Source organism: Aythya fuligula, chromosome 3, assembly GCF_009819795.1.
Source record: "Aythya fuligula isolate bAytFul2 chromosome 3, bAytFul2.pri, whole genome shotgun sequence".
NCBI lineage: Eukaryota > Metazoa > Chordata > Aves > Anseriformes > Anatidae > Aythya > Aythya fuligula.
In genome coordinates this window covers 61763793-61776453 of record NC_045561.1, presented here as the reverse complement: position 1 = coordinate 61776453, position 12661 = coordinate 61763793, and the positions used below count along the sequence as shown (strand labels likewise).

Here is a 12661-nt window from a genome sequence, read left to right as displayed (position 1 = left end):
TGATAAATTTCTTTAAAACCAAGGTGTTGATTGCAAAAAATGAGTCTTTTCAGAGAAAAAAAATATTAGATGAGGAAGGAAGCCCTGGAAAATTATTTTCCTCCCACTTGCCACTTAAAAACAGTGCGTGTTTATCACTAAAAGCTGTCAAATCTGATGTGCTTTTGCTGCCGTTTGTCAGAAGTACGAGTTCCACTCAACTTTTTCATTATTTTGTCAGCATTTTCCCCATTTTTTTCCTAGTGCCTTTTGCTCAGTTATTGGAAAAGAGTAATTGAAAACCTCAGAACAAAAGGGTATTTTTTCACACTCTGTGCATCCTATTGAAAAGGAATACCTACAGACATTTACAAGCAAATCAGCTTTGCAGACTGTCCAGCCACCTCTGACCAAGAGCCTTAGATGTGGTCAAGCTGACCACTGCTAGATAGCCCTAAGTGTCCTTTTTTTTTTTTTTTTTTACTGTTATTGAAGTGAAACTAAAAATAGCCACAGTTCAGTATTGATCCTCTCTTAACATGATCAGGAGGAAGCTGCAAGTCACCTTGTATAACAGGATACAGCACGAGCTCCAGCCTGTGCTTCCAAGCAAAACCCGAGCTGGGCACATAAAAAAATCTGTTGGTTTCTCATGTCCTAAACCCACCAGGAGCAGGAGGCCGTGGTGTCAGGGGCACCTACCACATGTAGCCTTTGGATGGGTGCTCTCTGCTACTTGGCCTCACCAGCTTGGTCCCGTGCCTGTCCGAGGGAGGAGAGCATGACACCATCAGCTGGGGTTGGGGCCAGAGAGGGTGAGTGGCTTAGGAGACACGTATGGAGGTGCCAGCTTTGGGTTTACATCTGTGTTGCCATCCGACAAATAATTTCTGTCTGTGACAGTGCTTGGTAGGTTGGGAAGCAGGGATAATACAGGCACAGTCCTCTCTCCCCAGGCAGTTTGTTGTTGGCCAGTGCCCTGCAATGTGAACTTTCATCCTATGTAAGCTTGAATGCAGAATGTGGCCCCAGATATTTTTATTGGGTCTAACTAATCCTTTTTCGTATCCAGTGAGTTCACGGTCCAGTAACATGCAGCAGTGGCCAATTGCAAAGGAGGTTTATTGCAGTTGTAGTGGAATTTGGAAAAACACAACAAGCATCCTCCTTAAGAGTGTGAGGTGCAATTTCAGTTCATATCTGTGATCAGTAATCAGAGCTTTCCTTTTTGCAAATTTTGCATTTCCCTTGCTTCTTTTACTTGGGTGTCCTTTTGTATTTGCAACATCAGAAGCAATAAAGAGCAGTAATGCCTTGACCTTTTATCTTTTTTGTTGTTGTTTTATTTGTATAGTGTTTATCAAATGGATCATATGTTTTCATTTGAGGAGGGCTACTTCTTCTTTTCCCATAATATTTTCCATTGTCCTCCAGAGGATTTTTCTCCCTCTTTCAACATCAGCAACGAGATGCAGACATCACAGTACATCACAACAGCAGTGACTAGAAAATGTGTCATTTCCTTATTAAAATGTTTCTTTCCTAACACTACCTTTTCATCTAGCTTTCTTGGGTAACCTTAAAGGTACCTCTAGGTGATGACAGTCTGTATGTCTCCAGTCTGTCTTTTCCCTGAGAAACTCCAAATTGGAATAGATACTGCAGATCAAATAGTGTTTGACTTACAGTGATGGTGATTAAACTCTGCAACAGGTTGGCCAGCAAGGTTGTGGGGTGTCCCACCTTGTTGATGCTCACAACCCAACTGGACGTAGTTCTGAGCATGGTCCTAGTCTTGCTCTAGGTCACCCTGCTTTGAGCAGGGGCATTGGACTAGGCAATCTCCAGAGGCCCCTTCCAACCTCTACCATTCTACGAAAATACATTTTTCCCTCTAATTTCCACTTGTGTGTGAGTGCCCTGGATTTAGTGCATCACCTTCCTTGTGTCTGTTTCTTTTTTATATTGTCTTTCTGCAATTCCCAATATTATTGGTATTACCTTTGACACTTGAACTAATTTTACGCACTTCAGTTTCCCTGTCATGATCTGTGGGCTTCTAGGTCACTCATCAATGTAGGATCATCAGGTAGATAATTCATGTTGGAGAGGAGCTCAGGACATTTCCAGCACAAGGTCTTGCTCAGTGAAGGTCAGCTCTGAGACCAGACCAAGCTATACCCAGTCTGGTCTTGAAAATCTCCAAGGGTGGAAACGACGAGCTTTGGAGATCAGATGCGCTCAGGCATGTTGCAAGTGGCGTGGCCATAGGCAGATGTGAGCTGGTGCCAATGCTGTATCATTTCTGGAGATAGTGCACTGATAACCTGATGAAAATTGCCTGTGTATCCGTTCTCTGTTTAATACAGTTTAACCTAAGTCATTTCCAGTCTGATGCAACTTCTCACCTTATGACAATTGAGCTTCTCCAGCAGCCTTTTGTAAAGGTTTTATCAAAGGATTTCTGAAAGTCAACACTAATTACACATACCAGTGTTCCTCACTGCTAATTTGACACACTTCAGGAATACTAATAGAGCAGATCAGAGACATGACTTCCCCGCGCAGAAGCCATGCTGCTTTGTCACGATGGTAATTTGCTTGGTTAAGTGTTCTGTACCTTTGCCATGATGTAGACGTACATTTTCATCTCATTAGCCCAGTTCTGATGCAGAACTTTCTGGTCTGTCAAGATCTTCTCTCCCCTAACATTCCCCTTTAAAAACAGGCACGGCGTTGCCTGCCCTCTACTCTTGTGTGACTGGAGCTGGTTTTCATGCTAGACAATGTATTTTTGGGAGCGGCTCAGGCGGCTCGTTCATACGTTCCTGGAGAGTTTGGGGCGAGTGCCAGCCAGAACAGACACCATGCTGCAAACCAGAGGGATTTGGATGTTCTACGAGCAACTTCTTTGCACTCCAGAGGTCTCCATTGCCCCCTCCTTGCTGCCCCTGCAGCAGGGCTGGGTGCCATCTCCCACCAGGCACTACATAAGTGCTGTGTAGGCAAAGTTCCAGTTTTCTTCACTGAGGTTGCAACTCTTTTTTTTTTTTTTTTGTCTTTCTGGTGAGGTTTCAATGGTGCTTTCCTTGCCCACAATAGTTCTTGCTGCTTTCTGGAAACTTTTGTTTCAAAGAGGCTTTTTCTGGCAGCAGGGTGACCTATATGCAAACAAATGCGCAGCGTGTTCTTTTGAGCCAGAGAGAGGCTTGCTAAGTCATTCTCTCTTTAGAATGAAGGAATACCAAGTGCGTGACAATGATTTCCATGAAGAAGGCTCTGCAAACTCAGCACAATACTGAATTCAGCTAAAAATTACGCATTTTGAATTAACAGTGTATGAACGGGTTCCAGCACTGCTTGCTGCAGGCTTCAGAGCCTGAGTCCCTCTTTTCTCTTCCAAGGAGAGGAAGAAAAAAAAATAGGTGAACTCTGCTAATTTCCTTGCTACTACATGCCAAAACCCTAAGGTGACCTTCTCCCTTTGCACTCTAAGCCTTTCTCTGTGAAAATAAGCAACACACTTCCCAGGATAGGGGGCCTTCCTGCAAGCATAGCTGGGGACCCCGTGGAGCAGAGGCTGTGGTGTGCAGCCCCAGCATCGCAGTAGCACATCGGTCGAGTTTCCTAGCACAGGAGGCAGGCTCCCTCGCCGGTGGGGAAATACACCACGGTATTTTCAGCACTTCACAGGGCATGCAACTAATTTAAGAAAAAAAAAAAAAAAGAAAAAAAAAAAAGCACTTGATGAGAGCTGTAGTTAAAAAGTAGGAAATTACTAATTAGTAACTAAGTAATTCAGGGTTTGATTCACACAAATTGCACTGTTACCGTAAAAAAAGGATTGTGATTTCAGGCAAACAGTGTTTTTTATTAAAAAAAAAAAAAAAAAAAAAAGGCACTGAAAGTGTAATTGGTGTTCTGTTCATTACCTGCCAGGTTTCAAGTTTCGTGTACATTTCGTCACCATCTGAGACTTACAGGCAGAGGACGTGCCTGGAAAAAAAAATTTAAAGCTTTCCCCGTCGCATTGTCATTTGCAACTCTCAGGTTTTCCCACTAGATTGTTCTTGTAAACTCTTGCATTTCATAGCACGCAAGAGTGACCACTTAGAACATCGTTATAACGCTATCGTTGGCATCAGAGCTCAGTTACACAGAACACTATGAGTGGGATGAGCCAAGTATCATTTTCTCTGTACCTTAACGTAGTACTAATAAAACGATTGCTGTCAATTCTTCTCGGTAGTGCCACTGTATGGGAAAAAATAAAAAAGTCAAAAAGGATTTTCTTTTGGTTGAGAAATCCAACCTGTAGCATAGAAAAACAAAAAATGTCTCCCTCCCCTACCTGTACGCAGACAAGTAAGTGGATTTGTGTCTTTCCTCTAGATATGAAGTCAGTGAAAGGATGCTGGGTACCGAGTTGTTTGTTTGTTTTTCTGTTAGTGTAGGCATTTCGGCTGCATACTCAGAAACGTAGCGTGAGTCAGCGGTAAACGTTGCAAATACCAGCTACAGAGAAGCTGCAGGCTTCTAAGAATTCCAGTATTCGAGTTCGGTAATGTTGGCAAAAATACCTGTTTTGTAGAAAGCGCCATCAGGGCGGCTGACTTACAAATCCTGTAAACTTGGGATGATGGAGTTTTTATTGAGAAATCTAGTATATATTTACAGGCAGCACACGTGTCTTCTTGAGTCCGTTCTTGCCTAGATTATTGGTATCTTTTGAGCAACGCCTTAGGAAAACGATGTCCTGGTTTGAGTGCATGGCAAGAGAAACAGTTTGAAGTCATTTTGTGCCTACTTGTATACCTGTATATTGTACTAGCAAAGAAAAACGCTGCAAAGATCCACTTTAAAAAAGTTACAGGGGAGGAATTTTTCTTCCACTTTCTCCAGGAGTTGGATATTTGCAGTGCAGCAGAATTATACCAAAACACCCTGCTCTGTCACCTCGACACTGTGTGCCTCCCAGGAGGCAGTTGTTTGCAATAAGGAGAATAAGTAATTCCTTAAAATACTTGAAGTTTGCATGTTTGCACTAATTTACCTTTGGCAGCAGCTAAACTAATAATCATAATAAATAATCATATAAACAAATAATCCCTTTTCCTTCGTAAGCCTTGAAACAAGTGTTCAGTTTGTTTTGGGGTACCGAGGGTGTTCAGATACAGCACAGGGTTTTCGCTTTCTTAGTCAGAAGAACTGAAACAGGAAAACACTGCAAAGAGCATCCAGTCTGGTGCTCAGCAGAAAATTTTGCGTAAGAGAAAAATGACTTCAGCGTGTCCGAGTGCTAACAGGGCTTGCGTGGTGTCGGGCGGTGGGGAACCCGAACCCCTCAGCACCACCACAAGCCTGATCCCCGTGTTCAGAGGCGTTGAGAGCCTGACGTGAGTCAGAAATCACAGAACGGCAGACAGGGAACTTCCTAATTCACACGCTGGTACCGCGTGTCGTGCGTCCTACCAGCGTCTGCTCTGTTGTCAGCACGGGGAGAGGTGTCACGGGCAGGAGCAGCCCCGGCGCCCACGTGCTGCCCGGCTGCCCATAGCTGGAGCTCCGCAGAGGCCAGGGGATTTTCCTGTGCCTGTGGGTCTGGAATTCAGAAACTGCTCTTTTCTGTAAATGACATTAAGCCACAAGTGAATGTGTGAAAACCTGGAGATGGATTTCTTCTAAAGCCACTAAATATCTCCCTCTCCCTTCAGGCTTAAAATCTGCCTGAGAAACGAGGTCACCACAGGCAGCAGCTTGTCCCCATCAGATACAGCCTCACCTTGCCTTTCACTTGAGTGGAGGTCTTTGGTGTAACCATGCGGCGCTCTCTGTCCGCCTGAGAGCAGGCTGGGGTTTTGCGGGTTTTTTCCCTCATTATAAAAATAACAGAAGCAAGGACAAAACCCCTTTTTTTCACTATTAGGAGACACAACAGTCATTCTCGCCATTTTTGCTAAAATCTTCTGAAATCCCCCATGCAATGTTGTTGCGTTGACTAAATTGAGCGCGGCTCCTCACTGCCTCGTTGTGTTTTCTCCGCTCCAGGGTGTAAACGGCATGTCTGTGGATGAGAAGACTGACTCCCCCATGTATGTGTATGAGTCAACGGTGCACTGTACCAATATTCTCCTCTGCTTAAATGACCAGCGCAAGCAGGATATTCTCTGCGACGTGACGCTCATCGTGGAGGGGAAGGAGTTCCGCGCCCACCGGGCTGTGCTGGCCGCCTGCAGCGAGTACTTCTTGCAGGCCTTGGTAGGGCAGACGGAAAATGACCTGGTTGTCAGCCTGCCAGATGAGGTACAGTACTGCCGCCGTCCCTCAGCCCGAACAGAGCACATACCTGCTCTTCACCACCCAGGGATGGGGCGGGCGGGTGCAGGTTTTGGGGCTGCGGCTGTCGTTTTGGGGTTGGGGTGGGCTGAGGATGAACGTGTTCACACAACCTTCTTCATTTGAGAGGGCAAACCTCACCCACATTCCTCACACTTCCAGCAGCAGAGCTTTAAAACGCTTCATCTGAAAGAGCCCTGCCCAACCAGAGGGCGCTTAATTACTATCAGTTCATTCAGCGCGTTATCAGTACCCGACTATTCTTCTGCTCTTCCAGACAGGAAATTTGAAAGGGGTCACTTAGCCGCTGTTAGACAGCAGGTTATTGTTGAAAAATGACGTGAACTGTCACATTGTTTGGAGTCTCATCGTTCATCGTGGAACCGCCTCTCCGGCGGTTCATATCCCTGTTCTCCTCTTCCCCCTTCCCTGTGTCCCATTCAGCCTTGTTCCCTGTCTCCTCCAGTAACAAGCAGTGTGGGATTTAACTGCTTCGGGCCTTGTGTTTTCCACGAAGAGAGCACCAACACATTCTGCCACAGAGCAGGGTTTTTCTCATGCACCATGGCTTACACATCAGGAAGCCAAGGGACGTAGAAAATATGTACCTCACTGGAAAGTTCACTTTATTTTACCACAAAATCTCACTGGCTGGCTTCCACCCCCACTGTAATTTCCTCACAGCCCCACGGCTGTGATGTCGCAGCTACCATAGGGCACGCCGGTGGCTTTGCTGTGACAAGCAGGGAGATGCTTTCCTGACAGCAAAGGGTCGCCATCCCCCACCGCCGTGGCACTGCCTGCCCCGTGACCCCCTGGTGCAGGTGGCACAGGGGGTGGCGATGTCCCCTGGGGATGGGAAGGCAGTCACTCGGTGAGGAGGTATGGTGGTGTTCAGCATGAGGCAGAGGGTTTTCTGGCATCATTTGCTTAACGCCCATGAAGAAGTACGGGACCTTTTAAAGTGATGACAGGTCCTGAAGTGTCACACACCGTTTTTCCCCCCTCTGGTTTAGCTCTCTGGAGACCCCAGTGGCATCATGATGTCGTCACAACGCAAGGTGGAGAGCATTAGAAGAAGTAGGTCACCGGGCATGACTTCATGAGTCCTGACACTGAATATTACTCACGAAGAAATTTCAGCACAGACGCTTTGCATAGGAGTTCAGATATATCACAGAGGACACGCTAGGATGCACACTATCATTCGGCGCTGTCCACTAATAATTTCCAGTGGAAGAATCGTGTCTCAGGCAGTGTTGCATAGCTTTCACACTGCAAAGCAAGGGTGGTACAGAGGTATGAAGGGACAGGAGAGCATCAGAGCTCTTCTACAAAGCCTTGACGAGACCTCTTGGATACCATGTGTGATTTCTTAGACTGAGATGTTCAGAAGAAGGAGACGGGCTTAAAGGAGGAGAAAAGACCATGGCAGGTTCACCCTGCTGGAGTGATGGCTGCAGGGAGGTACAGGTCCTTGCATTGCTCTGTACCAGCTGGCTTTTAGTAAAACTAGATTGGAAATTAGCAGATTTTTAATCACAGCAGCAGTGAGGTGCTGAACCACTAGCCAGCGGGAGGAGTAGGGCGATACAGAGGGATTGTGCTGCATCCGCCTTTGAGACCAGAGGACAGGACTTCATAACACAGTCCTGTGTTCTTGTGGTGCTAAGGATTTAAAACACAAAGATTTGTCTTTATGTGTATTTTATGTGGCATGCTATATAAAAAACATTCTTCCAGTCCAACCACAAATGATTTCTGTTTAAGTGAATCCCATTTGGATAAATGAAGTATCAGGGTTTTACATTTTAGAATGTATCTCAATGAAAGATTGAAAAGCCTTAGTGAGTTAGGGTTACAGCTCAGTTGCTGTTACAGCCTCAGCGAAGACCGTGGATTCGCAGAAGCAATGAATCCAGGTCCTAAGGTTTTTTCATTACTTTGAAATCGTCATGCTCCACCTGAGAACAATAGGGATTTTTTTGCCACATGCATCAATCAGTTGCAGAGCACCAAGGCTTTACCTTTTTCATGCTGGGAGAGAATGCTCCTGGCCTATCAAAAAGGATATGTACAGTTACGAATGCCTAATTGTACAGATATTTTCCATGTGAAAATTAATTGCTGATAACCCCGCAGAGTCTCCTTTGCTCAGTGACTAATTTATTAGAATAGCTATGTGTGAGGTGGCCAGTTAAATAATTTCCTCACAGATGTTAGTTGCTGAGGGTGAGGAGAGCTGCCAAATGCAGATTGTTTCTTCTCAACGATTCCTTGGGTAAGGAGCATGCCTCTGCCTCTGGTGTTGCTCTGCTTCAGAGCGTGCAGTTGGGTAGATGCCTGTGCTTGGATATGTGAAGTGCCTCCGACAAAGAACAGTGTCAGAGCTGCTCACAAAAGGAACTGAAACACTCATGTTTTTAAGAGCTGATAGAGCAGAGGGAAGAACCACCTTATTTATATTACATTAAAAGAAGTTAGCAGGGTCTTTTTCAGTTCACAAGCTAATGGCTTTTCCTAGGGCTGTTGTTTTTTAGTCCATGGTCTGCAGAGCTGTGGGAGCCCATGAATTATTTCTAAAGGTATCTGTGAAAAGTGACTTAATTTGTCACGTAGGGGCTTATACCGCCAGTGTAAAAATTTCAGACAAAAGTTAAACTTTGTGTCCTGGGCCAATGCATTGTTCGTGCTTAGAGACAACTTACGTTGGCATGCAGTTCGTTTAGAAAAACAGAGATTGCAAATCATTTTTTAAATACAGTCTTTGCCGTTCAAATCCTTCCAAAAGGTGACAATCACTCCTCAATGAACAAAGATGTATTAAAGTCAAACATACAAGCATTGCATTGTACGCTCTGGTGTGGTTTGAAAACTGCTAAAGTACGCAATTTTGGGGAATGAGCATTTATTATTATTTATCCAAGGTTTCATGTTGGCGCTGGACAAAGCTTCATATGTAAAGCTTTTGCACTCGTGTAGTGTTGGCATGAGGGAGCTAAACATGAAAACAAAAGAACTTCTTTTTGATTATTCAAGGCAGTAAATCTGCCTCTGAAGACTGGATTGCAGACCTTTTTTTCACTTCATAGCACATTGGGGTCTTTTTGTTAATCTGGCATCCAGACATTGTTAACTGTTGTCTAGCAAAGCAGTGAACAGATGTTTTTTTACATTATTTCTTGTTTATATCCAATTATCAGTCTTTATGATATGCCCGTCATTTCAGTGGTGGGACCTCGCACACATAGGAATTGTAACTACTTGAACTTACCGTGTTTCAAACCAATGTAAAACCTTGTGTCAGACATTTCATGTCAGTTCAAGCGTGACTGAACATGCCTCAGTTCAAACCTTTTCCCGATCAGCTTATTTAAACTAAGTCAGTATAGAGCTAATTTTGCACTGATTGAAGAGTTTCCATAAACCCTTTCATGCCGACATCAGTAATTCGATTTCATACTACACCTCTTTTTAAAGCAACATATTTTAGTGTGTAGATAAGCACTTGGAAAAACAGCCACGTAATAACAAGCGCTCAGATGTGGCTGTGGCGTGTGAAGTGTCAGGACTCAGAGCAGAGTCAGGGATGGAGTATGTCAGCTGCAGCTGTGTACAGCTAATAAAAAAGGACCCTGTTAGCTCTTAACTTCTACTCTTTCCTCTTCTTCTGCAGTTTTGGTAAACAACTAGAACCTCGTGTGCTTTTCAACCTTGGTATTTTTCAGCAATCGTGCAGTTTTCATGCAGCAGCTGCTGTTAAATGCAACCTAAAATTAATATTTTCCAAGACCCGAGTTTGAAGCTGTAAAGTTACTCATTCAATCCATACCCCTAACTGTTGTTTTGTTTTATTTAATCACAAAAACTGGTCTTCCTTCCTTTAACAAGGCACTTAATTAAGCTCTTAATTCATGATAAGAAGTTAAATGGCACTTATGAGGCTTTTTTAATGGTTTCCACTTCCCATCCAGATTACAAAAAAAGGTGTGATAGAGAGGCATACACGGCTGTCGGCCAAGGGTATTGTAGGTCATGCCAATATTAGCTGGCAGCAGGCCATTATCCAATTAACATTGCTTCATCGCTGCAAGTAATAGCTCTTGAGTAGATGATTGAGTCATTCATGCTGTAGTGGTACTCTGCTTTACTTGAGCAAGAGCCAGTGCTCCGCAGAATAGGCTTTTTATTCGCTATTATTACCTGCCTCGCTTCGCTAATAGGAGCGTGGGGGGAACAAGGCTGGCTGGCCGAGCTGAGAGCCGGAGGCTGGACAGAGGAGCACCGTGTCCACAAGCACCATCCTTTCCGAAAGCTGAGGCTGCCATGAAATGATGACAGCACAGGGGTGGAAACATCAAATAAAGCCCCGTGGTTGTGTGGGATTCCTGCAGCTTGCAGATGAGATTGCTGACCTTGCTTGGATTTTCATGACTTTGGGGTGCACGTTTAGAAACAACCTTCACCCAGTTATTCCAGCACCAAACGCCTTTCTCTCCAGTGACGTTAAACACCGGTCTTCTGAAGGAGCAGATCAAGCTTTCAGTGGCACTGGTCCGATGCTGTGATGTGCATTATAAAAGCAGCTTGCTTCTCGAGTGGCTTGGTTAGTTTTACGTGTAACCCTCTGATTTCTTCAGTCTGTTTCAACGAGTGGCTACCGGTGGCTTTTTTCAGTGCAATGAAGTGTCTGCTAGGAATGATGCCTTCCTTAATATTAAATTGAGTTGTCTGTGGCTTAGCAGCCTTCCAAGGGGCAAAGGGAAGCAGCATCTCTTTAGGAAGGGGGTGTGTGATGTGCTTGTGGAGCCTTTTCATTTACCTGCACAGCTCTTCCCTGTGATTAGCAGAATGATGTTCATGGTAGAGGTACATTGGCATGCACCACGTGCCAAGCTGCTCCGCATCCTTTCTGTCCTGCCACTCACCAAAGGCTGCTGTGAAGCCTGCCGTTTCCTCACGAGGTCCGGCCCTGTGAAATCTGTCATCTCTTTCTTCGTTTGAGAGGGGCCAACTCCCTCACACGGTTAATCTTTGCGCGAGAGAGGCAGGAGGGGAGATAGATTCAGGTTCAAGGCTGGCAAAAGCTGCGGGCGTTGGACGGCAAAGGCACGCAGCACCCTGGGTGGGACGGAGCCAGGCATCTAACATTAGCATCGCTCGCCGCTGACAGGGAGGAGAAATACTGGCAGCTGTTAACCATCCGTGCCAACCCGCCAGCCTGAGGAAAAAAAAAAAAAAAAAAGAAAAAAAGCTGGGAATTAGCCAACAGAAGATGATTGGGTTCAGGGGAAAATCAAAGGCAGGATGCAGGAGGTCAGCTATTACATACCCCGCTGGCTAACGGCAATTACTATTCCTTTTTATCTCTCTAAGAAATAAACAATATTCTCTTACTTTGTCTCTTTCCTCTCTCAGTGCATGAGTACAAGCGTAGTATCAGCAAGGAACGCGGTGACTGAGCTGGGAGTGCTCTGCACAGGAGCGCGGAGTGAAGGAGGTGATAAATGTGGGAAAGGGGAGCAAGGGGGCAAGGAGCAACTGGCTGCCTGCAGCTCCGTTTCCCAGCTGGAGGGATGGTGTTAGCAGCAGGGAACTAGGAAAGACCCTTTTTCTGTGGGACGCTGTTAGTATTAGCAATAGCTAAGGCTCGTTCCCAGCAAAGGGCTTTCTCTTTACATGCCTGCATCAGCCAGTGATGTTGCTCACAGATGGCAGCAGTGGCCAGGATTGCTTCTGCTTTGGCTCAGGAGGCGGCAATGACCTAAAAGCCTTCTGCTGCCACCCCCACCTCTATCCGCAGGGCTTTTTGTAGATCAGAGACAAGAAGTTGTGTCCGTCAGGCCTCAAACTTGTTCACGCTTCAGCCTCACCCCAGCTATGCCACTTCAGTGAGTCCATATGGATGGAAGTTGGGTCTTTGGTTGCCTAAATTCCTCCTAGGGGACGCGTTATGTTTCCTGTCTATTCACAGTGCTGACACCACACAGAGTGACTGGAGGCTGTGGGTCTGTATTAAGGGTAAAGCCGAGCACTCTGGTTCTTTTTGAGGTCGTAAGTGACGTGATACTAATGCACAGGAAACCATGAGACAGAAACGTGTGTTGTTTTGGTTGTGCTGCATATACAGCACGGTACGAAACACAAATGGCGTATTTTGTTTCTAGCAGTTGAGCAGTAAAGCAGAAATGAGACCGTCACGATGTAATGCGAAATTCCATCCGTGTCATGCTGCAAGGGCTCCCAGTGCTGCCTGATTTTTCATGCCTCAAGTACGATGAGGAAACCAGCCTCATTCTGCATGGTGTAACTCCTGTTATTTTCTGATGAGACACGTCTCGCTGTT

The 12661-nt window shown here is 45.4% G+C and overlaps 1 protein-coding gene across 5 annotated transcripts in view; it reads left to right on the top strand.

Moving 5' to 3' along the window:
* The window catches only part of BACH2 (BTB domain and CNC homolog 2), a 184010-nt gene that overhangs the window by 134154 nt on the left and 37195 nt on the right, over positions 1-12661 (top strand). For all 5 annotated transcript variants that reach the window (XM_032184055.1, XM_032184051.1, XM_032184052.1 and 2 more), the window contains exon 5: positions 6028-6282. In XM_032184055.1, coding sequence (XP_032039946.1) covers positions 6040-6282 — 243 coding nt within the window. In that variant the 5' untranslated portion in view covers positions 6028-6039. The remainder of the gene's footprint in view (positions 1-6027; positions 6283-12661) is intronic.